This window comes from Rhinolophus sinicus, chromosome 16 (assembly GCF_057876585.1).
Source record: "Rhinolophus sinicus isolate RSI-liver-muscle chromosome 16, RSI-T2T, whole genome shotgun sequence".
NCBI lineage: Eukaryota > Metazoa > Chordata > Mammalia > Chiroptera > Rhinolophidae > Rhinolophus > Rhinolophus sinicus.
In genome coordinates this window covers 184,376,457-184,402,225 of record NC_142516.1, presented here as the reverse complement: position 1 = coordinate 184,402,225, position 25,769 = coordinate 184,376,457, and the positions used below count along the sequence as shown (strand labels likewise).

Below are 25,769 nucleotides of genomic sequence, written 5' to 3'. Positions count from 1 at the left end.
CCACCGGTCTCTGCCCTGGACTTCTCAGAGCGATCGTCCTCGTCCCAACGCCCGCCACCACCACCCCCATTCTTGCCCCATCGCCAGCCAGGCAGCCTCCGAGGTCTGAGGACACCCTCAAAGTGTGCTGTTCTCAGCACTGCTCTGCCTTTCCATGGAGGCGAGCGAGAATTACACAGTAATAGGTGGCTCCCCAGCCGACAGTGAAGATGGCAGCCCTGGGAGAAATGCAGCCACCACTGAAACGATTTCCGTTCTGCTCTCACTTTGCTCTGCATCCTCCTTCAGAGGTCTGAGCGGGGAGAAGGCAGCCCCTGTCACTGTGTGATGGCCTGAGGTCAGCCCATCGATCTGCTCTGAGCCATAGAGAGTGCCTGCACGCCTGGCCCTTTCCAGAACAAATACCCTTGAATACAGCCACATACTGTGCAATTATTGTCAGAGGTTGAGTTGAATGAAATGGCATGTGTGCAGACATGTGTGAAGGGTACGCAGTCTGTCCATAGATATTCGGGGTTGCACTCCAGGTCACACGCGTCCTTCAGAAACAGGCGAGGTTAGACCATCACTCGGCTTGAGACCCACCTACACTTCAGGGCCCCGTCCTGAGTCGTGCCTGTGCGTTACCATGGATATAGCAAGAAACAGCTGAAACCCATCACCTCATTTACTTCAGGCCCATTTGTGATGTCTGAGTCCCCCCGGGTCCCTTGTATGATGCTCTGCATGAGATTCCTTTTCGAATTAAATGGTAGGAAAAAGGCAGCTTTAGTCAGTGAATGCTGTGGCTGCCAGGCTGTACACAAATGCCGGACGTAAATGCAAACAGGACGCGGACTAGCACGGGGGAGTAGCTGCGTTTCCCTTAAAGAACTGGAATGTGTTTCCCCTCATGATTAGTGAAAACTATGGAACGCTTTAAGATTCCCACTTGGTTTTCGTTGCCAGGAAGCTTGGAGCTGAAATTAAAGACCAGCCATGACAACTTTGTTATGTCTTACAGTTACAGCCTAGGGTTCAGCTTTTCCCTTCCCTTGACCTTCCTTCCCTTCCCATAGAAGTTTTTCTTGATTGTTAAGTTTTATTTTTCATGTTTTATGGGTTTATGGAAAATGTTCATTCTAAAATATTTTAGATTCTTTCTAGTATAAAATGGAGTATAATTCTTAAATCACATGGGCCACTGAGAACAAGTGGATGGTGAGACATTGTATCAGCATAAATTCCACCTCATGTGTTAAAACTTTTGGGTTCTGCTAACACTTGGATCGGCACACCCAACCTCTTTTATGGATCTTGAAAGTCAGTGTTCTCAGCCTCCTTGGAGTTACATAGAGATTTTAATCCATTATAGACCACAACAAACATAAAATTGGCATCCTCATTATCTAGAATAAAATTTCCAGGTAGAAAGAGGATTTCTATACCTTTGAGAGCAGAACTGCTCTGACATGTGAAACCAGTTCTTGTAGGTTTTTGGAAAGATTGATTAGGCATTAAGCAAGAGATTGGTTGACACAGCTCCCCTGGACTGAGTAAAGGACTAGAGGAAGGGCGGGAAGTGACAAAGCTAACAGGGAGCCGTTCCTACAGCCTGCTGGTAGGTGGGTAGGTTGTGTGATGATCACAGAGCATGTGGAATATTTCATTACGTCTCACGTAGCAGACTGTGTAGAGAGATCCATATGTGTCCAACTCTCACTATTAAAAGTCTGTAATCCGGAAGAACTATAAGTGAAATTGAACATGTCAGACAAAAAGGAAACAACGTCAAGGAAGTGAGCATTCTACAAGGTGTTGTTTTGTTCTGTTTCTAATTGACAATTACAAACCAAATGATTGCCATAGGAGGTGCTGGATATCTATAAAATTACAAACAATCATTGAGCGCGTGCTAGGTATAGAGTTCCCTGCTGAGTCTCTGCAGTCGTCACAACAGTGTAAAGAATTTCCTCAGTCTTTATAAGTAAAACCACAGATACATTGAGAATCACAGTAATATATGATGACAAATTGAGTCATATATTTGTAGCAAGAAATTATAGCAAGACACCAAGAAAAAAAACAAACTTTTTCAGGACTTGAAGTCGCCTTATCATTTTTTTGGGTTTTTTTATGCTATTAGGTTTTGAACGAACAGTACTTTCATGGTTCTGGTTTTGTGCATTTTCTTGTATAAACATACTCCTCACATTCACTACAGTTCCTTTAGAACTTTTTTTGAAGAGCGTAGAAAGTCTTATGAAACCAGTGCATTAAAATCTTTCTCACAAAAGGAAACACCTTAAGACTTCACAAAACAAGCTCTTTGAGGAAAAGTGGTTCTGAGGCGAGTGTCTGGAGGGGTGGGGGAGGGGAAGGACAGGGAAGGCAGACCGTCCAGTTCCTGCACATTCCTCGTCGTGTCCATGGACTTCAGAACTGGGGTCACCTCACAGGTCATTTGCGCCAGTTTCCTCATTCCTCAGACAGGAAGCCGAGACCCAGAAACATGAAGGACTTTCCCCAAAGCTGGAAGGCTAGTTGGAGACAGAGTAGGGTGGAGCCGGGACTCTTCTGTTCGTTTGTGTTCACCCATTTTGTTATTTTGTTTTGTTTTTAAACTTTCTTCTTTATTTCCCAACTTTTTATTTTGAAAAAATTTAAACCTACAAAAAAGTTGAAAAAAGAGTAAAGTGAACACCCATAGGCCTTCACTTCAATTTGTCAATTGTTAATATTTTTCCTCATTTGCTTTATGTTTCTCTCTAAATACATACTCTTCCCCCTGCCACCCAAATCATTTGGGGAAAAAAATTATAAACACTGTAATGCTTTACCTCTAAATACTTTGTTAGGCTTCTCCTGAGAGTGAGGGCATTCTCTAACACAACCTCAAAATCATGATCACATCTAAGAAAATTATCAGTTATTTCATAATATCTTCTAATATCTAACCCCAATTCACTTTTCCCAACTCAATTTTCTAATTGCCCCACCTCTGCCCCCCGATCCAGGGTCCAGTCAAAAATACCTTATTTTTTGTTGTAATGTCTCGTTAGCCCTTTTAATCTGAGCAGCCATCACCCCTACCACTACTATTTTTGCTTTTCGTGATGGTCAGTCTCTTGAGAGTCAAGAACAGTTGTTTGCAGAATGTCCTTTTTTCTGGATTTGTCCAGCTGTTTTCTCATGGTGCCGTTTACCCTGTCCCGATAGCTCCTCTATCGCCAGAACTCCCAGGCTTGCCCCCCACGCTGGAGACGTTGTATAATCTTCCCACGACCCCTGCCAACATGTCGAAGATTCTGAGTGGCCACAGGACAGGCCACCCAGTCTCTGCAGGGGTAGTCCAGGCCCCCTTTGTAGAGGGTGGGAAGGAGGTGGGATGGAACCCACTTACATTCTATGAGAACTTTTTGTTATATTGAATGTTTGGGGGGATAGGTAATGGGTGCACAGAGTACAAAACATAAAAGGTAAAGAGAGTAAGAGTGATACATAAGCCTCTGCTTCCCTCTCTCTCAGCTCCCAGTTCCCATCTCCAGTGGTAACCATGTTAGTGGATTAGTTTTTGTACCTTCTCAGAGACGTTTGATGCATATACATCAAGTGGCAGCATACCGTTTACTCTGTTCTGTGTCTTTACACTCTATGATCATAGTCAACTCATGTAATCGCTCCGAACTTTCATCTTCCCATTTGTGAAAGAAGCGTAAGGCCTAGGACTAACTAATGAAAGTGTGGGATTTCCTCAGCATGAGGAATGATAAAGTGATGCATGAGCAAATGACAGTTTTAGGAGCTCCTGGTGACAAATTTATGTTCTGTAGCCCACGATGGCATCACATGTGACGTCTTTAGGAATGCAGCAGTGTGCTCTGAGACTGCCCAGTCCCGCCAGTTCCAGGCAGTTCTAAATGTCATCTTCCTGCCGTTATCCCTCCATTGTAAAGATGTCTAGTTGGTATTTGCTTTAAAACCTTCAGAAGCCACCATCTTCATCCAGTGATCTGGACTCTTCCACGATCCCCCTCTCTAGGCATCTGCTTCGTGTTTTCTTTGGCTGGGGCGCAGCTCCTGAGTTCTGGGTCATTACAGCCCAAGACGCTCATTACGAGACAGCATCCACTTTTTCTCCACCTTAGCATAACCCATGCCAAACCACGGGGACCCTTGAGCAAGAGCTACTGAGAAGGAAAGGGAATTCTGTGGCAGGACACATGTCAAAGCCATCTGGAGTTTTCGAAGTGACTCATAATTGTTCTACCAACTGAGTTAATTCTCAGCAACAGCACTTACTATAGGTCACTCAAGACGGGAGCAACGTTATTTGCAAATAATCAGCATAAACTCCTCTGATCTTATAATTAGCAGAATTGAATGTCCACATAGTGCTTAAACACTAAGTGAGAAGTGGAAAGAATGGTATCGGTTTGTGAGCCATTTTATTTCAGTCAGGAAGCACTTTTTTACCTTTATCTTCATTCCGGTTCAGGCCTTGTGATTTCTCCGAGCTCCTGGGCATGTTTCGCGATAACCTGAAGGTAGACCTCCTTTCTAAAAGCTCTTTATGCCTAATTTTTTTTCTTCAAAGTACTCAATAACACCAAAAGTTAGGTGACTACTTCTCCACTGAGCACTCAAATAGTGACACCAGAAAACAGACAGACTTATTCAGTTATTGAGAAGTTGGACTTTGGGGAGAAAAAAAGTACTCAAATTTACTGTTTCTATGGAGACATACAAACCGTATTCTAAGGCCATGGTTTCCTAGCAGTGTGACAAAGAACCTTTGAAGGGTGTCAGAGGGCAAGGGTGAGTGGGCAGCACTTTTATCCCTCCCCCCATCCCCAGTTCAGCCCAAACAATCCCACTTGTATTGACATTGCACGATGTTTCAACATTGCAACTTTGGTGCAATATTTCATACGGAGAAAGAGTTCCGCTGCTTAAAAATTTTAAAGAGATGGGAAACCGCTATTTTCGGGCCGATACTGGATTGTTATTTCTTACAGACTCAAAAGAAAAGGGCTTTCTTTTTGGAAAAGGATTTGAGTCTTCAGTTAGATTTATATGAGTCACTCCTTTGACAGGAGAATACAAGTCACAGGTATCGCTGTGCCGAGAGGAAGCAGGCTTTTTCACCCCATTTCATGGGTGTCCCGTTGAATTTTCATAGAGCCTTGGGGGCAGGAATGATCTTGGAAGTTATGTTCACCAACCTCATTGTTTTACAGATGAGAAAATCAAGATCCAGAGAGGTTAAATGCTTCTCCCAAGGTCACACAGCTGGACTATAAAAAGCCAGGACTTCTGATTCTCACTGCAGGGCCCTTTCCTAGTTGATGTTTTATCCTTGTTTCTTGCAGCCATATTTATTCCTGCCTAATCAGTGTTTTTACAAAGCTGTAATTCAGGAGTTGTGCCATTTACAAAAAGTACTCTATCATCTCCTCCCCTTAGTGCTTCGTCATCCCAAGGAGCTATAATAAGCCTGCTGTTCTCAAAGACACCTTGGTCAGAAAGGCAGGGTTAAGTCCCAGAAGGAGGTGGGAAGATAGGACTCACAAACCAGTACCTGCTGGGAAAATTCCTTTGATCAGAAACTTAGTTCTTTTAGTGTCTTTTCCCGATGCCTCAGGACTAGTCCACACATTTAGAAATGGAAACCAGTCATCCTGTCAGGCTCAGGCTTTGAATGAATTCTTACTGCTACACGGAGATAGGACCAAAGAAGGGTGTACAGACTTCTCTGAGTCCAAAGTTCAACAAGAATTCAGAATTGACTCAATCGTTGATGTGAAAGTGTTGGCCGAGCCAACCGTTCAAAAAGCTTAAGGACAGCTTGGGCAGGGGAGGGTTTGGGAGTGGTTGTTTCTCTGTAATAAAAACACTGGACTTAAGAGTCAGAGCCCCTGGGTTTGGCTTCCACCTCTGACAACAGTAGATTCTCTGACCTTAAGAAAATCTGTTACTCTTAGAGCATCAATTGCTTCATTTGTGAAACGAGGTTAATAACACCCACCCCAAAGGTGGTGGAGAGAATCAAAATAAGATAAGATATATAGAAGCCCTTCGTACATTATACAGAACTGTGCAAACGTTGACATTATACTCATTAAATGTATGGTCCTTTCTTTCACCAACCCTATGTGAACCAGAGATTGTCCCTATTTGTCAGAGAGGTTAAGTGATTTACAAACATAATATTAGAGGTCATCTGAACCAGCATGATTTACAAGGTAGAAACAAGGTTTGGAAAGGCTCAGTGACTTGCCCTAGGTCAAAAAGCTTGTTAACGTCAGAGCTAAGTCTAGAATCCTGGCCTTCGGGACGTTATTCTGTTCACATTGGCTTCCGCGATATGAAGAAAGGTCAGCTAGCTAATACTGTAGGTGATTGGCTAACTAACACTGTAGGGTTCCGTTGGCACCTCTCTTGACCTTTTAAAACACATATTTATCTTCTAGTCCTTTGCTGCCCACTGTCAGTAGCGCCATCTTAGAATGGTATACTTGGATTTCTAGAAGGAGGTTAGAATTTCACTGACTGTTAGTCTTCAGAAATAGCCTCAGATGATTGTCACACCCACTTATAATGTGGATGCCTAACACAGCACAGCCTCTCCTAACATTAGCAGATGGCTATCCTTCCCAATAGAAATTTAAACATAAATCTTATTCATAAAAAAATACCGAGAGCTCTTTGTTCTAAGCAGAGCTTTCTTTGCAGTCTTTTGTATTATAAATCATCCTTATTTGATGACAAATCTTTGTGTTTTGGACTGAAACCCAGCATTGTTTTTGTTTGTAATACCTTTCTCTAAATGAATGAGATTTTCAAATGAAAGTATAGCAAAAGGCCATTTACACAAGTTTCTAAAGCAAAGCAGTATTAATATTGGTCTTCTCTGATTGAGGTTTTTCATTACTACTGTGGTTTGCTATTTAGTTGGATGCTAAATGTTAAGACTCCACGAGGATTTCAGGGATGCTCTGAAAAGTGCAGAAATCGTGATCATAAAAATTTAGAGCTACTCAGAATAAGCTGTAATCTACGTGTTATGTGTCTGTTGGTGACAGTGAGGTCCCTGTTTAGTGATGTCTGTGATTTCTCCGGGAAGCATGTTGTAGACCCAGTCAAGTCTAATTTGACAGTGGTCACGGCAGAACCAAAGTGGCTCAATGGCAGAATCAGGAGGTAGAGAACGGAAGTGAGTTTATATACTTTCCCCTTTAACCCAGACAGTTTTGAGGATTAGAAAATTACTGTCTGTAAACCATGTTGGGGTCCTTGGATGGCAGATGCTAGATAATTATGACATAAGAAGTATTGTTTTCAATGAAAGCTTAACATGATCTACAGTAACACCAGAGAATGTCCCTCGTTTGGATGTACTCTAGATTCCTCTCAAGTATTTTATTTATTTTGGGCACAGAATATTCCCCAAGCCCATCTGAAAGATGAGAACCAGAGCCTGCAAACCATTTAATAAGCCCCGTCCTATCCCTTGGGTGTGTCTTCTCGGCCATTGCAGTAGACGAAGGCAGATTCTTCTGCAAATAACATTTTCCTTACCACAAAGAAAGAAGGAAGGGGGGAAAGGAGGGAAAAAAGAAAGAAGAAGAAGGAGGGAGGGAAGAAGAAAGGGAGATCTGCAACCCATCTAGCTTTATCTCCTTTGCCTGAAAAAGTACAGGATGTAGATAGATGATAGATAGATGATAGATAGATAGACAGACAGGCAGATGATAGATAGATAACAGATAAGTGAAATTAGAGATGGATAGTTGCTGAAACATTTCTGAAGGACCCAATCAGCCAGTATCTGTTAAAGAGCATCCAGCAACTCATTGGCCTGCCATTTGTTTAATCATTAACTGGTAACTATTTTCCTTGCAGTGACTGGTTATGACAACCCTGTGAGCAAACCACATGGTCAAATATTTATTTCTATAGTCTCACCCATGGTCATCTGATTAGTAAGAAGTTTAACCTTCGGTTAAAAGGGAGGAAACGATCTAATACATTTTTAGCCCTCTTACGTCAGCCAAATAAGAGAAACCTCCTTCTGTTGCAAGGAGCTGATTTTATCCCGTCGTGTAAGAGCCTGTTTAACAGATTACTTCACCAGCCCGGTCATGAAAGCAGCCTGCCTGGCACCTCCACAGGAGGACGTTGTTCTTGGCTTCACACAGCCTCTGCTGTGACCACTGTCAGATCGGACTTGACGGAGCTTGACTTCTCTGGAGAAGCGGTACAGCCCCTCCACCTCCACGCCAGCGCCAGCACTGAGCACCTGTAGTTGTCCACAGTTGGAGCTTCACAGCTTTTTAGTTTCAAATTTTGTTCCCTTTTCGCTACATTGATAGCCAACTAAGGAATTTTTTTTTCATAAACGGAATCTGTTTCATCCTAGGAAAGCATTATTGTCAAGCTTGTTTAATGTGTTGGTAAATTTCCCTCACAATTATTTTATATAATCCCTTGTATTTAAAAAGAAAAAAATCCTTAAAACCAGGCCTAGAATAAGCTCCCAGTCCCCGGCCCAAGACTCTACTCTGACCCTCCTCTGACCGTGCCTCTCCCATGAGATGACGAGTCTATGGGACCCAGGGAGCCTGCCCACTGAGAATCCATTTCTAGATCACACTCCTGGCTCCTCGGTCCCCGGCTGTCCTGCCCAGATGACCCCAAGCCCGCTTCCAGGGCCTGAGTGGAGCTCTGGCATCTCCGCCTAGGCCCACCTTCCCAGGGCAGACTGGCCAATGGCACGAGCAGCCAGGTGTGAGGGATGCCACAGGGCAACGAATGGGGGGCTATGATGGTGCGGGACAGCTGTAGAAAGAAGAAGTGACGGGCTGTCAGCCGGCGGCCACTGCTGCCCTCACTGCCGTGTTCTTTCAGAGAACTTCAAAGACTCCACGTATCTAAAATTTGACCTTGGTTCTCCAGGTGATTATGATTTTCTTTTTTATCCAAGTAGGAGGACAGAACATTTTTTATTTAACAATTTGTAGCCTGATTTATAGCTTTTAAATATTCAGGCATCCTATATGGACTTTTGTTTGTACACTTGCCTCTTCCAATTAGGTACTTGTCCCTGTCGATTCCCATTGTCTCTGCCTTCCTTGGGTCTCAGAAAAAGGAGTGTCCTCCTTCCTTGTCCAAACTAGACCCTCTGCCCGTGACGCTGGTCTCCTTCGCCACTCACTGCCTCTGTTCTGCCGCCCGTAAAATGTAGACACCTGTCCAACAGCTGTCCTAGTTCTCCTTTTTATACCACAACTTGTAGCTGAGATTGTTCCCCAAAGGTCACCATTGATTCTGATGCCCAGAGGTCATTAGTCATCGTTCTCCTTGGTGGTCACGGTTAGTGTAACTCAACACAAACCCTACACACTGGTTGGTTCCCTGGGCTGCCCTGGTTATCTTGCTTCCCTGTCTCCTGTCTTCACTCAGCTCTGTGTCTTTCTTCCACTCCACCAAGGTTCTCTGGAGGGGTCCACTGCTCTTCTCTATGAATTCACCCTTAGCAGTCGTGTGTCCCTTTCCTGGGGATGACAGCCACATCTCTGACTACGTCAAATATATTTCTTCTCTGATGCCTCCCCAAATGCAAAACGTCATGTCTAAAATGAGGAACTCATCTTCCTCAAATAAGCAGATTGCCTTCTGACTTCCAAGTTTTGCATAAAAATTATTTCAACAGGAATTTTTCTACTATTCACTTTAAACACAATGGTTTCAGTTATATTATGGGTTGTTTCTTGTCAGCTAGCTTGGACTAATCACCATTTATCACATGATTGCTGGGGGGAAAATACATTCCAACTTCCAAACAGCTGATTTATAAAAGAGTGTAGCCCACATGGGGAAAGAAAGCTTCCTGTTGCCCCAACTTGACTGCAAAGCATCTGTGTGATAGACTCATGGATTCTAAAATTCAAAGATGAGTAAGATATGGTCTTGCCTTCAAAGAACTCACCAGTTAAAAAGGGAGACACAAAAAGAGGTAATTGCATTCCCCCACACCTCCTACAGTAGCATGTTGCACACAGTAGGTATTCAAAAGACAGCTGTTGACTGGTAGTCAGTGGGGAATAGATAGCAGTGATCCCTAAGCATTTTGTACCATACTGCTACAAGTACCCCCTAAACTCTTTTGCCTCAGACCCATACTCAGAATTTCCTTAGCAGATGCCCCAATTACCCAGATTCCCTGCGGTCTGTTCTAACCTTCATATCAGCATGACAGAAGTTCTTAGAGGGAGGTGGGAGAGGAGACAGGAATTTGGGGCATCTGCTAAGGAAATTCTGTTGGAGTGAACCACAGCTGTTGGAGGGGACCACCTGGTCCAATTATAGGTTGCTCCAGGCCTCAAACTTCTTTCCAGAGTCTGTAAAAGAACTGTACCTCACTCTTAGTTCTAGTTCTTTCTCAACAGACAGGACTTTGTCATGGACTTTGTCAGACAGAAAATTTTAAAGTTATTTTGTAAATTGAAAAATATATGTCATACACTATTAAATAGAAAATCAGATTATAAAATTGCATGAGCAACGTTATCCATTTTCGTTAAAAATTTGGTTGCCATAGGTATGTACATGTGTGAATGTGCAACCTCTTACACGTGCAGGGAAAGGCAATAAAAGCCTAGGAACTTATACAACAAAACATTAACACAGGTTATCTTTAAGTAATGGGATTATGGATAATTTTTACTTTTTGTGTGTGCTTTTCTGTCATTCATCCAGTGAATATATTTCACTTTTGTGTTCAGAAAAAAAATGCATATGTATTAGTTTTCTATTTCTGCATGAGGAATGACCGCAAACATAGCAGCTTAAAGCAAGACCCATTTATTAACTAACAGTTCTGTAGGTTAGCAGCCCCGGCACGTTCTGCTGTATTCTCTGTTTTGGGTCTCATTAGGCTGAAATCAGGGTGTTAGCCAGGCTGGCCTCTTACCCGGGCTCTGGGGAATAATTTGCTTCCAAGACCATTTATATTGTTGGCAAGATTCAGTCCCCTGTGGTTGCAGGACTGAGGACCCTGTTTCCTTGCCGGCTCTCAGCCAGGGTTGCTCGTAGGTGTCACTGTCGGGGGCCTGGTCCCATGGTCCCCTCCATCTCAGCCACAGATCACTCCCACATGTCAGAACCTGCTGTGCTTCACATCTCTGTCTTCCCCGTCTACTACCAGCCAGAAAAACACTCTGTGCATTTAAAGGGCTCTGTGATTAGGTTAGGCCCACCTAGGTCATCTCCCGTTTGATTATCTCAAAGTCAACTGATTAGTAACCTTAATTACATCTGCAAAATCCCTTTTGCCACATAAACATAACATATTATGAGTGACATCACAGGTCCTGCCCACACTAAGGGGAGAGGATTAGAGTTCTGCCTGCCACTGTGTGTGTGTGTGTGTGTGTGTGTGTGTGTGATTTTTTTAACTATCCCCTTAAGAATAAGCATTCTCAGTAGCCCCTCATCAGCTTGTCTGCCTCCCCCTGGCGAGCAAAGATCACACAAGAGGAAGGACCAGAAGTGAAGGGGCCTGGAATTTGTTTGTCTTTGTTGATAAACACACATCCGTCTGTCCACACAGCTCTATGGTCACATATTGAGCAATTCTGGATAATGACAGACCTCATGGGGGCCGATAGGGCCAATGACAATTCTGTGGGGGACAGAGGCTTCTAACTCCGGTTCTGTCGCCTAGTATGACATCGTTGGACACTCTGGAGATGATTACAACATTGGCCTCGTTCCAATTAACAAGATCCCCAAGGACAATAAGCAAAGACTGGACGTTCTGAAGGTAAATAATCCCGTCACCTCTGTGTTGTGAACACCTCCACCAGACTAGGCCAAGTGTCTTTGGTCACTGAAAAGATTCGCTGAAGAAGCAGCGGATACAGGAAACAAAAGACTTCCTGCTTCACAAACATTCAAGCATTAAACTGAGAAAATACTTGCACCTGAAATCCTGGTCTCTACCATACAAAATTAAACTTTGTTCCTTATCTTTTTAGGGTACTCAGTATTGTATCGGGATTCTACAACCTGGGTCCCCTCCTGTGTCCTATACAATTCTTCCCAGACCCTAGCTATTTCAGTAGAAATAGCTAACTCTTTAACCCCAATTTTATGTGTTTCTTAGTATTTTTTAATGACAGACTCAATTTCGTGTACTTAGATCTACAATAAAAACACACGCCATGATTTTAATGTCAATTCTTCTCTATTGCTGTTGATGTAAGTATAGTGTTTAGTGTTGTAACTTTGTTTAGGAAAACCCAACCCATTCCTTATTTTTCTCCTGTGTCATCTTCATCCTCTGGTGTGATGCCAAGTTTTTAATATTTTCTTACATTTTCTCACTTTAAATGGCTGTGAGTGTCAAAAGTAAGTGCCAACTGGGATAGTTTGGGAACATTTCCCGTTTCCAACAAAAGTCTTAACCACATACAAATGTCACTGTGTACTGTTGTCACTCTAAGGTGCCAGTGAAATAGAACTCACTCAGAGACTTCTTATCCCTGTGTACTGTTTGCTACTGGTGCATTCTCCCAGTCAATAGAAAAACCGTCACATTTGTTAAGAAATAAGTTTCTCACCCGTGGCTTTTGTGCACCATCTCTTACCCCAGACAATGCATGCCCACTCGCAGTTCTGCATGAGTGGTGACCATACGTTAGACGGGACAAAACACGCCATCCAGGAAATCGTCAAGGAAGAAGCTGATGAGTATTTCGTCATCGTCTTGAGTGACGCAAACCTGTCACGATATGGAATACATCCTGCCAAGTTGGCCCAAATCCTGACAAGCAACCCTCAAGTAAATGCTTTTGCCATTTTTATTGGATCGCTAGGTGATCAAGCAACCAGGTAAGTGTCATCTCAGGATATAGCAAAGGGTGGGTATCGGGATACTTGAGGTCCTGATGCACTCCCTGTCATGGGCTTAGCATCTTGTGCAGTTGGGGGCTGGATGGAAACAGAAACTAGAATCGCTCCTCTCAAGGAGTTGATAGTCTACTTGAAAGGATGTGACATTCTAGCTCATGTCTGCAGGAGCAGTATTCATTTTATATGAATTATTTTTCAGTTTATATCTAAACCAACCAACCATAAACAGTACAATGATTTGTCCACTAGTAAATTAAACAGCATTTTATATATTCTGCACTTTACATCAGGGTCCCAAGCTCAGTTCTAATCAGTTCATGTTCAAATCATATTCAAAGCAGCAAAAGTCTACTATTTTCCTAGCATAAGGAAAGATATATATAATGTATGTAAACATGCACAAACATGTATAAAATCATATGTAATGTGTCTGTATATTACAGATACACATTTATGTAGACACACATACACACACATGCACGCACACACACATGTGTGTGTATATCTCCCTCTCACTGGGGAGACAGGGCAGGGGAAACACTAGGAGACAGTGTGAAACAGTGAGATGCTACGTTGACTATACCGAATATTCAATAGAGGGATTTATGGTCAGACAATAAACACCATCCTGAATGATCTGAAATGATAGATCTGGAAACACTTTCGATGACTGAAACACACGAACTTCTCTCTTTTTTGAATTACACACAGAACGAGCTCGTGGTTTTTATCTGCTTAAAATACTTGTAAGCAGCAGAAAACACAAGTGAAAGTCTGTCTCCTCCTAAAACACAAAAGGCCACATACGTTGCTGTTATTCCACATCTTTTACCTGCCGTTCTCTGGCTTAGGGTCCTGTACATAGAGACAAGGAAACGTTTCAGAGTCCTCAGTGCTGCCTTTTTCTCTCTCAGTTCCCATCGCTTTGCTGCGGGATTGCAGAGTACGGTTAAGCACAGACTTAATACCACGAATTACAGCCACTTTATTACCACTGACTCGGCACTTTTCCCAGTTTTGTGTGTTAGTCTTTCCTAGAACTTCAATGTCCTCGATCACCGACCAGGCCTTTTCTACACAGATTTTCTTCAGGACCAGCCCAGTATTAAGCAGACGGCAAGCTCAAAAAGTACTGGTTGAACTGAAATAGCTGTTTTGTCTTTCTAGTGAACAGATCCTGTTTGAATACTTAAGAAAGCAGAGTAATACCCTTGTGGTTTCCTAGGGAAACGGTCCAACTTCCACTGGCAAAAGATACGTTGCGGAATTAGCTGGTCTACCAGGCATGCCAAATGTATGATACTACACAGGATGGTTGACTTTTATTAAATGTCATTCCAAAACCAAACTTTGTTGGCATAGTGAAAGAAGGCGTTCTTTTGGATAGAATCGCGTCTTGCACTTTTATTGCCTTCAAAAATGGCTCTTTGTTCCAAGTGATAAATTAGCATTTTAAAAAAATCATCATAAGCCTGTATAACCTCAGCATCATCAAAGCAGCCATTGCATACATTCAATTGCATTTCACATTGTGTGTTGGAAAGAGAGAGAGAGGGGAGAGAGAGAGAGAGAGAGAGAGAGGAGAGGAAGAGAAGAGAGAAAGAACCATTTGGGGTTTAGCTGGGCAGCTTCTTCAAGGCCTGTTTTCTAAGGTGGGGAAAGGTATTTGGAAGCACAGTATGAGGCCAGTTCATTCGCTGGACCCCAGTGAGCTAATCCCAGATTGGTCACTAGGGCTCTGTTCTGGAAAGAGAACATCAAATCAGGGAATGGCAGTCATAAAAGGGAGAACATTTTTTCTTTTCAAATTCGCTGATTTTCTCACTGAAATGACCTTGCCTTCGAAGGTTCACTTCTTTCAAGGTGCTCTCCTTGTCTTCCAAGCCTTTCCCGGCCTAGTGACAGCCAATTCAGGTGCGGGCAGGGCAAGGGATCCAAAAGTATGAACTTCCCGTCCTAAAACACCATTTGGTTGCAGTAGTTTGTGGGGCAGGACGTGGGAGGAGAGCCCTAATTTGCAATGGTAATTTCCTTTCCCTTTCCATCCCTGGCAGGCTTCAGAGAACTTTACCAGCTGGCCGGTCTTTCATTGCCATGGATACTAAGGACATCCCTCAGATTTTGCAACAGATCTTTACCTCCACCATGTTGTCCAGTGTTTAAGAAGTGCCCTTCAGCTCCCTGGTGACCCTGGATTTGCCATAAGACAAGAATAAAGAAGACTCTGAACGACAGAAGACATCTCCAAGTGAACCCGAGCAATGAGTGGAGGATTCTGGCATTCCTGCCTCTTGCTGCTCTTACTCAGTAATCAGAATTCAGAAAAGCTGCCAGAGGGAGGCTTGTGCATGGAAACATACCACTGTTGATAGGTTTACAAATCATTACAGGAAGCAAGTTGACCTGCATTTTATAAAAGGTCGGGTTACAGGAAGGTGATTGGAGAACTGTGGTGCTTAGTTGGTTTCCCAAAACCTGAGGGAGAGAGAATACCTTGCTTTGGCCTTGGCACATCATCGGGTCCCCTGAGATAACAAAAGTGACCCCATCAAACTAAGTCTCTGATGCCACATTCTGACATTAAGATACAAGCCTGTGCAAACTCACCCTTCCTGTCCAATAATTACTTTTATTTTCTCCCCCACTCTGTGTTGCCCAACAAAGATTTGATAGTATTTAATCCTCTGGAAAGTCCTTCTAACAACAGTATTTTATAAATGGTTGGATTTTCTCAATAATTCCATTTTCTTGGCCAAAACCAAAAGGAATCAAAAGACCTTTGGATAGCTTCCTTTCCCACGTGACTTTTAAAAGGCTCTTTAAATAATGAAGAGCAAATGTCCTATTCTCCATGCCGCCGGGAGTGGAAGGATAAAGGATGTCTGGCCTTCAGTTTCCTGTTTCTTCTTTTTCTCCTAGTGCTTCTCAGAAGTTTCACACTACTCCATTTTGGGGTCCAAAACGCAGTGCTCAGAATCACAAATACTTGTGTTTCCACTTAAAGCAAAGTAAAAACAAGGCAGTATGTTTGAACTGAATAACTGGAAATTTCTTTAGCTGTAAAAAAAAAAAAAAAAACCTTTTTTCAAGCCTCATTCTTTTTTCTTGCAGTGTGCCTGACTCCCACCCTCTCTTGGGCTGACCTTATGTATCAATAGGCTGTGTCACTTTGTTTAAAATCAAATGCTTCAGCAGAACACAGTCTCTCTCCAGCCATATACTAAAAAGTTCCTCTTCACCACTGATCGCAGAATCAGAAACATTGGGGGCACCAATGTGTGTGTGCCTTCTTACAACAAGTTGGAAAAACCACTCTTGTCAATAATGTTTCCTTCTTCACCCAAGTATAGTAGTGACATTGCGCAGATCCTTTTAATTTTAATTAGAGGAAAGAAAAAAAGACAACACCCATTTGTTTCACCACCCCATCTCCCTATCAACTGTCCAAAAAATAAAAGCAATGAGGTTTCCAGTGCAATATTCTTGCCCAATGAGTTTGCATGGCATGCTTTATTTTTCTAGCCAGAGCTTGCTTTGTGCATTGAATCATCCAATGATGCAAACAATTGCAATCCAATAAGTACTTTTAAAAATGCAATTGCATTAATAACAATGGTAGTAACAACAGCAGCTAACATTTACTAATTACTTACTATGCACCAGCTATGCTCAGTGATTGCACACATTATTCCATTCAGTCCTCACAGAGATGCCTGCAAAATAGGTTCTTCTTACTTCATTTTATAGATAAGGAAAGTGAGGATCAGAGAACTTAAGTCAGAGAACTTCCCCAAGATTCCCAATACTAATCATTGTACTACTATTGACTAGCCATTAAACTACTGAAATCCTCATTTTACAAATAAGGAAACTGAGGCTTTGGCAGGCGGGGCACAGCTGGATTGTGCTGGCTGAGCTCATGCCTCTTTTTCTTGCAAGCCTCCACGGCAAGCTGTTGGTGCCTTTTTGTTCTCCCAGTGCAGTTTCTCTTCTTGTAAACTGACCACATTTCATAGAGCTTTCTCCTCGCCTTGGTCCTCAGACACTATCTGCACATACCTGGGGACTCAGAGGGGGCCGTGGGGAACATGGGGCACTGCTGGAGGGACACTTCTATCCGCTTCTTCCTGGGCGCAGCAGCAAACTGAGGAAGTCCCCATTCAAGTGGCAGCTAAACCCCTAGACGTGACCCTTTGCCAGAAGGTCACAGCCCCTGAAAGCCTTTAGAAGTCCAGTCCAAGAGTGATTTAACAAACCTCCCCCATGTGTAACCACCTGAGACAGCAGAAGCCATTTTTTTTTTTTTTACCTTGGAAAGAATATACCCAAGTAATTTAATTGACCTTTTCCTACTGGCCAGACATCGTTTGCCATTGTTATTTTTAAAAAAAGACATGAAGTCCCGATTTATAAAAGGGAAAGATGGTGGGGGAGGGGAGGAGAACATGAGAAGATGAAGTGTTTTTTGTTTTCATTTCTTGAACTACCTAAGAAGTTTGTGCCTTTATTATTAAATGTACTTAATTATAGGCCACTCCAAGCCGTTCCCAGGCCCTTCTTAGGGCCAGGACGTTATAATAAATGCATTGTGTGCCTCAGGGGGGGTTCCGCTGAAAGGCGTCTAAACCCCATCTCTGTCTCTGTAGTGAGCCCTGTAATGCTGACAAGGTTCTTTGTCACCCATGAGCAGCCAGGAGGAATGAGCACCATGAATGGCCGCAGTACATGGCGTGTGTTCCCCCTGGAGTCTTTTGTGTGCCCCAGTAAAATGACCTCGTCACACAAGGGGCAGCGCCAGCACAGCCTCGAGACGCGGATCAGAGACGGGGTACTTGAGCCCATCACACGTCTGGGATGAATCATTTAATTCTTTACACCCTTTCCTGTGAACTGTCAGAGGAGGAGAAATCCATCAATGCCAGCGAGATTTTCTCAAAACAAATTCTAGGGCTTTGGAAGCCATTCGGGAGTGGTTTTCTGAAGGCAGCGTTGTCAGTGTTCCTGAAAGTTCAGGCTCCAGAGGCCCCAACCCTCCATCCACCTGGCTCCTTCCAGTGCCTGTCAGATAAACCAAAATTAAATTCCGCAGTGAACAGAGCCGGGAGGTATAGGACTAGGGGAACAAGCAATAGTCACTTAGTTGTCACGTTTTGCATTTGTTTCTAACAATCGCAGTTATGAGAGAGATTCTGCAAATTCTAAGCTGATCTCTCCTGACTGGACAACTTTTTTCTGGAATGGCATCTCAGGAATAGTCAAATGTCCACTTGTATTTATTAAATTGTACAGAGCTTTTTGTCAGATTATAAAATAAAATGTCCACTTTTAAAAAATTCCTCCCACCAGGAACACATACAGTTTTATGAAATACTTGAAGGAAGACTCATTTACCACCAATTGCTGCTCACGGTTGTACCATCAAGCTCTTGCCTATTGCCTTTCCTTCCCCTTTTTTATAAGACTACAGGTACCGCAGTGGAAAGGCATCTGAATATCCCATCTGTAGTGGGGAGGATTCGTCAGAAAGGAAGGTCTCCATGCTGCTCAGCCATTAGCTACCTGTGCGAATTTGGGCTACTTACTTATCAGTCTCAATTGCTTCGTCTATGAATTTTTAAAGTTGGACAAAAATGATCTTTAAAGTTCCATGTTCCTATATCTCATTCAATGAATTGACTTTGTCCCTCGTGTGTCTTACAAGCACCACATAAGTTCAGTGTATTTTTGTCACCAAACCCCACACACTTATCAGCCTGTGTACAGAGGATTTTGGCACCCATATCAATCGCCCTAACAAAATAATGTCGCTGACAGAATGTGCATTCTAAAAGTTATGCAGTCGTTATTAGAATTGGACAAGAGGGGCTTTCCCTCATCAGCTGGACCGATATCTCTGTTGGATAATAATTCACAAAATTTCTGATCATTGTCTCTTACTTTGCACTTTGTTACCTGAAAAGAAAATCCCTTTCTGCTGCTCTGCACGGTGGGATCAAAAAGACTAAGGAACTGGAAAACTACTGGGTACTGAGAGCTGACCTTTACGCCAGGGCTAAACAATGTGCAATTGTGTGTGTGTTATTGTTTTTTTTTTAATTGTTAAATCCTATAAACAAAAATCTCCTCCAGAGACGGGTAAAATGCTTGCCAGGCAAATCTCACAAGTTGAGAATGATTTGACACTTTTTTTTTTTTTTTAAATTAAGCGCTGTCTGGGGCTTTCACCTTCCAACAGAGCCCGCGTCTGTTTTTGCACAGCCGTGCACGTTAGCTTTCGAATGCCAGGGTTACATAATTTTAAATTGAGTGGGGCTGTGGTATTTGGCCACTCAGAGCAAAAGATAACACTCTTTTAAGGGGGTTTGGATCCAGACGGTGACGAGAACAGCATGTTCTGCTCTAAGAAATCTCATCAAGGGACAACACCCGAAGGGGCCACCACGCATGGGCCTCTCCCGCAGTGGACACCAGAGGCTCCCCACCTCTCACAGGCTTCAGTGACTGAAGTAACAATCAGAGTGTTTGTCAATAAACTCTGCCCCCAAAGATGATAAGTGTGACCCCAGAGCAATTTCAGAACATAAGGATTTCTTAGAATTACGTGCAACCGTGAAGCTTTCATAATGGTAGCTGGAGCCTGGGCTGGAAACGGAAGGAAACAATGTCTGCACGTCCCAAAGCAGATCTGTCTCCTAATGCAGCCAAATGTGGCAAGAGGATACTGAGCCTGTCAAGACGTCTCTGTGTAACTCGATGCCACACTGGGAGCCTTGTTAATTGAAACAAAAATAAGTATATTTACTCAGGACAGTAAATTTGGGATTGCAAATGAAATATATGTGTATTAATAAATACTGATGCTAATGTGATGAGACGACCACGTCCTCATTCCGATGCTAATTAGGAAGACATCCTCTCCAGGAATACAGTGAGCTGCAGCAAAGCTGGTTGGTCCGTTTCCTTTTCCAAAAGATTTTCAGGCCCATAATGAAATTCAGTCCTGAGAACGCTGGCCCAGAAAGAAGCACTTGTGGACCCAGTGGAAATCAAATGGCAACACGGGTGGGCAAAGCAGCTTGCCTCCCGGAGGCAGTTCCCGCAGAGCCTGGGGCTGGTAAGGAGTTGGGGGTCTGCTCAGTGAGCCAGCATTCCCAGAGTCCAGGGAGTGAAGCACATAAAAACTAAAAAAGGCAGATGACAAGGGGTAACCAGGAAGGCCCAGGCTTGAGGTGATGGCCATGTGGGCTGGGAAATACAGCTGTTTGTTTTGCAGTTGATAAAGGAGGGGTGTTTATCTGAAAGGTGTCCTTTAAGTTGCCAGTGCTTTTGAACAACTATTTTCCTAATTAGCACGTCCATGTATTGCAGGCTTAAGTACAAAGATTTGATGTTCAACATGTGCCCGAACCAAAGAATGTCTCTTTCTCTCTGTGACCTTTCATGGAGACGGGAAAAAAGGCGAGTGCTCGCTGCAGAGGTGGGAGGTTGTGGCAGCCCCACAGAACTGCCTGAAAGCAGACATTCAGTCACTTGGCTGGAGTACAGCTCCACACAGCTGGCCTGGCTCCTTCCCCCTAACATCTGAAGTCTGTCTTTAGAGTATTTCTCAGCAAGAGGGGCTTCTCTTTTAAAATACAAATAGCTCTGAGAGGCTATCCATCACGCACATCTTGGTTTGAATTTCTTCATTCACATGCTTTCTTCCTAGCCGCTGCTGAGATGAAGGAACTCAGACAGAGGCTGAGACTAGGGTGAGGAGGGAAAAGGGGTGCGAGGGGAACGTTTGCAGCTCGAGCATCACCCACGCAGAGAACTGGGCCCGGCACACAGGGTGAGGGCACAGACCTGGGCACGTAGGGGTGATGTCCTTGCCTTGGGCCGCTCGACACCCCTGGGAGCACTCACTGAAGGCTTGATGGGATGGGCCGGTCAGTGGTTCTCTTTAGTCTGGTTCTTTAGAGACAATAGAGTTCCACCTGTGTTTGGCCCTCCCTCTTCTGGAAGCTCTGCCTTTCTGACATCTGAGTTATGTCGGGAGGTCACAAGCACTGACCAAGGGCCTTCAGCCCAGGGCAAGGCCTCTCAATACTGGACACCCACCCACTGGCCCTGGGCCATGTCTCTGGTGACGTGAACAAATCAAATCTCTTTATTCCTAGCTCAGTTTGCCAGGAGGACTCCTGCCCTGGGCCGTGGGCCTTTCACCCCCGAGAGGCCACAAACCTTACTGGAAGCCCCATCCTTCCCCTGCAGAAGCAGGGTGGGTCTGTGCCCCCCTGGACAGCAGGGCGAGCCACGCGGGAGTTACTGTGGAAAGAGCCTTGGAATTCCTGAACGCCATCCAGGTGAGGACCGAGGAGAGATCAGTGTGAGCCTCTTAAACTCAGAAGGCTCCTCCTGTGGAATGAGTGTGGCGTGTACGTCAGTGGAGCCTCCCCTACTAGGAAGTTTTCTGAAGTGTCTGCAGTTCAGCCTTTAGCGAGAAGCTGTTCTATAACAATTTCTAAAAAGCCTTAAGTATTATTTCCTTAGCACTAAAAGAAATCAAGTGCCTCTGAAAAACGAATGCGGCTTCTTAAAGAAAAATAGCTCCTTTTTTTTTTTTCTTTAAGACAGTTCTCCTTTTTCCTCTTCTTCTTCAGGAAAGCCGGTTTTTTTCTTGAGTTATAATTGACGTATAACATTATATTCATTTCAGATGTACACCGTAACGATTCAATATTTTTATGTATTGCAAAATGATCACCACAGCAAGTCCAGTTAACACGCATCGCCACACATATAAGGACCAGTTTTGCATTTCCTGATCCTTGCTCTGCCAAGGACCTCGCTCCCCTTCGTAACTGCCCTTTCCAAAGTGCTCATGAGTAAAGACCGTGACATTAATTTCCCTCTGAAAACCACTGCAGCTCCTCCCAGGACAACCTCATTCTCCTGCCAATTAGATATCATCAAATCAGACTGTCCCACCCAGCCCGGCTGTGAAGAGGCCGCATGCCGGAGCCCTGAGGTACTATGTGAGGCACAGAGAAGCTGACACCAGTGATGAGAATATTATGTGAGGCACAGAGAAGCTGACACCAGTGATGAGAATATTATGTGAGGCACAGAGAAGCTGACACCAGTGATGAGAATATTATGTGAGGCACAGAGAAGCTGACACCAGTGATGAGAATATTATGTGAAGCACAGAGAAGCTGACACCAGTGATGAGAAGACTTACTCTTTCTCCTGTAGTTAATCACCCCTCCCAGGCCCAGCACCTGAAAAACCCCAGGCTCTGCTCTGCGTGGTTTGGAGTCTGTGGGATGGCAGCTGAACCCTGGACCTGCACCTAGGAGCCCCGTGATTTGGGGCTTGTCCCCTGGTCTCTCTGACCTTCAGTTTTCCCACCTCTAAGATGAGAATCATGATTCTATATCTCAGGGTTCATGTGAAGCTTGAAATAAGATCATGAAAACACCTCATAAACGTAAAGGGCTATCTGGTTCAAGAGTCATTTGGTTTTAGGCCCGAGAACGAAGTGGCCCCTTAGGAAGTGAGGGTCTGTTTGACCAATTTTGTTTGGGGAGCAAGACAGTCTTCAGCCCAAACACCTCAGAATGGATGCAGAGCCCAGGGCAGCCTCTCCCTCGGGGTGGATGAAGTGGGGACCAAATCAAGGAAAATGGAAAGTGGATTGGGAAGCGGTAGGGGACAGACAATAGGAGGCCACTCAGCTCTAAGGCTTCATGTTCCGCTAGGACAGGACAGAGCCCGCGCCCTCTGTCTGATTTGCAGACGTGGTTGTGATCATGAGTTTGTTTCTCGGGCTGTGCTATCACCTGCCCGGGTGAGGTGTGTGTGGGGGCTTTCTGAGGAGTGGTTCCAAGTAGTTCACACTGTAGCCACAGGTTTCCCTTCGGGTGGCTGTTAGTACTGGAACTTTTTACAAATAAAGACAGTAATACAGTCCATCAGGGATGTCTTCCTGGCCTGTACCCCTTCCTCAAACCCACGGGAGAACCCCTGACTCAGCTAGGTGTTCAGATATCTCCCAAAAGAATTGGTCCCTTAGTCAGTCCCTTCTGGGAGGTGACTAGGGAGTCTCAGAAAGCTAAACCTAGGGTGCCATATTCTGGCATCTGCAGAGATAATGATAAAAAATATTATTCAAAATAATAATAGCTAGGGCAGATGGGTGGCTCAGTTGGTTAGAGCGTGAGCTCTGGACAACAGGGCTGCCAGTTCGATTCCCACATTGGCCAGTGAGTTGTGCCCTCTACAACTATAATGAAGTCAATGAGCTGCCACTCAGCTCCCAGCTGGCCAGATGGCTCAGTTGGTTGGAGCGCGGGCTCTCAACCACAAGGTTGCCAGTTCCAGTTCGACTCCCGCAAGGGATGGTGGGCTGCGCCACCTGCAACTAAAAACGGAGACTGGACCTGGAGCTGAGCTGCGCCCTCCACAACTAAGATTGAAAGGACAACATCTTGATTTGGAAAAAGACCTGGATCACACTGTTCCCCAATAAAGTCCTGTTCTCTTTCCCCAATAAAATCTTTAAAATAATAATAATAGTAATAGCTAACTCTTATCTAGCACTTCCCACGTGCCAGGCACTTCCTAACCACTTAACAGATAAACTCCTAAAATCCTCACAACAATTCCATGAGACAGATACTATTCTTATTCCCATTTTATTGAAAACACAAAGTCTACCTTAAAAGATAAAAGAAAGAGCCAACTTGATGATTGAGGGAGAGAGAAGAGCACATGGAACCCTGAAAATCTAAGATGGCCATGGATCCTGACTTTCCATGTCTAGTTGCAATTCCTTTTGGGATTCATATGCTCTCCTCTTCCTGGGTACCTATAAAATGCCTTGGTATCCTCCTAACATCCCCCCTTTTACTTGCACCAGCTTGGGAAGTGTGGCAGAGTCATTCATTGTTCACTATCTCCCCACATTTCCCTGTCCCCGTACAATTGGTTGGGGCCATATGACCAGTTCTGGCCAAAAGGCTGTGAACAGATGCGCTATGTGTTAATAACAGGCTGAAGCATTTAAGAGTCAGTTCAACCCCCACTTCTCTTTCTCTGAATTGACATGACAGAAAACAGTGTGATTTAGGTGGTGTAGCTTTAAGATGGCAGAGCATCCGTGAGCCTGGGTCATGGCGTGGAGTGGACACTCCCACCAATTTTCCCTGGCGATGTGGCTAGCACAGGTGAGCAAGAAAGAAACCTTTGAGGTCCTAAGCCACTAAGATTTCAGGTTAATGTGATATCAGAGCCTAGCAATGTAATTAGTACAGGAGGTCCTGTTTGTTCTTTTTCTCATAGTCAAATATTCCCAGGTTGAAACAAAGACTAAGAAATCAAAGTGAAAGTTACCAAAGTAAAATTTAAATGGAAGAAAACAGGTCCTCACTGCTAGACAGCTATTTAAATTCAAGGCCATATTGGGTCATCACTGTGCAAGGGGCTCATAAAATGGGAGAGAACGTTTAAGACCCTTCCTTCTGGTTGCTGAGGAGACAGGACACACCTCATGAGAGTGGAGAAGTAACACCCAGCAGGTCTGACACCAACCTCCCTGGTCATGGGTGCAGTAGGAAGAGTCAAGAGTGCTTCCCACGCTGTCCCATAGTTGTTCCCATATCTGCCTGCCAAATCTTGGAGAACAGCAGGAATGAAGTCTTGTTTCTCTTTGGCCTGGCCCTGAAAAAGTGGTCAGTAAATTGTTGTTGAATGAATAGCTGTGGGATGCAAGGTCCACAGTGCAGAGGTGGAATCATGCTGGCTCTCGAGGACAGCAAGATTCAGATGAGCCAGAAGGATGAGTCAGGGAGTCCCAGGGAAACTAGGAGTAAGGGTAGTTTCAGCAAACCCTGAATTGGAATGCTCTGAGGGGTAGCTGAGGTGGCAGGCCTGAAGGAGGGTTCTCCCTTGGCTGCCACTGTGCAGCAAAGAATGCCTAAGCAAGGCCCAGCCCTAAATGCAGCCTTCTCAGAGCCTCCAGGGTGGTCTTCTGGGCTGTCCAGCTGCTGACTCCAGCCCTGCTTGGCCAGGAGTGAGGTGGGAGGCCAGGGGGCAGCCCAGCCGTCCTGGAGCCCAGGGTAATGACAGCCTCATTACATGCAGCGACTTCATGATGTGGCTGTTTTGTTTTGCTTTGCTTTTTTTTTCTCCTAGAAAATAAGCTGAGAACCTTCTTTTACCCAAGATTACAAGTTGGGTTGGTGATGAAAGGTCTGTGCCATGCAGGAGCCCTCAGGGAGGAGCTTTCACATTTGCGAGCCCTTTTGTTGAAAAAGGGTTACTCTATGGCAAGAAAAGAAAAACTTAGCAGGGAGGATCAGACTCATAGAATGACCTCGGTCTTCGTGAGGCGGCCTGGGATCCCCGGCTGCTCGCAAAGGCTGCCAAACATTTCAATCCCACACACACCCAGTAGAATCTCCAGACTCGTAAACCTCTAGAAAACTTCGAAAATAATCAGCCCCCAAAACCAGGTAAAACGGCTTCAGCAAGTCACTTTACAGAGAGCCTGGACACCATGGATTCATCCAACGGGCTGGCTGGCCAAATGGCTAGATGGATGAGGGGGTAGGTGACTTGGTGGTGGGAAGGTGGAAGAGGAGAAAACCTACCCTATGTAAAGGCACCTCAGGAAAGGCATTCCCAAAGCTCTTGTTAGTCCCCCAGAGACGGCATTTAAGCAGCAATTCTGCCAAATCTGCTAGAACGACAGCATAGACCCAGCCCTCATCCATCAACATGAGTGATGAAGAACCACATGGACAGGATTTCATCCCAAGAAAAGAGCAAATCAGACACACAGCTGCTCCTATGATAAAATCTTAGCCATGGGAGAGACAAGGATGGCT

The 25,769-nt window shown here is 44.3% G+C and overlaps 1 protein-coding gene across 1 annotated transcript in view; it reads left to right on the top strand.

The window, feature by feature from the left end:
* Positions 1 to 15,789, top strand: part of VWA8 (von Willebrand factor A domain containing 8) — a 305,649-nt gene extending 289,860 nt beyond the window's left edge. Inside the window, exons 43-45 of the mRNA XM_074329337.2 lie at positions 11,708 to 11,806; positions 12,638 to 12,876; positions 14,952 to 15,789. Of these exons, the coding sequence (XP_074185438.2) occupies positions 11,708 to 11,806; positions 12,638 to 12,876; positions 14,952 to 15,060 (447 nt within the window). The 3' untranslated portion in view covers positions 15,061 to 15,789. The remainder of the gene's footprint in view (positions 1 to 11,707; positions 11,807 to 12,637; positions 12,877 to 14,951) is intronic.
* The last annotated feature ends 9,980 nt before the right edge of the window (positions 15,790 to 25,769 follow it).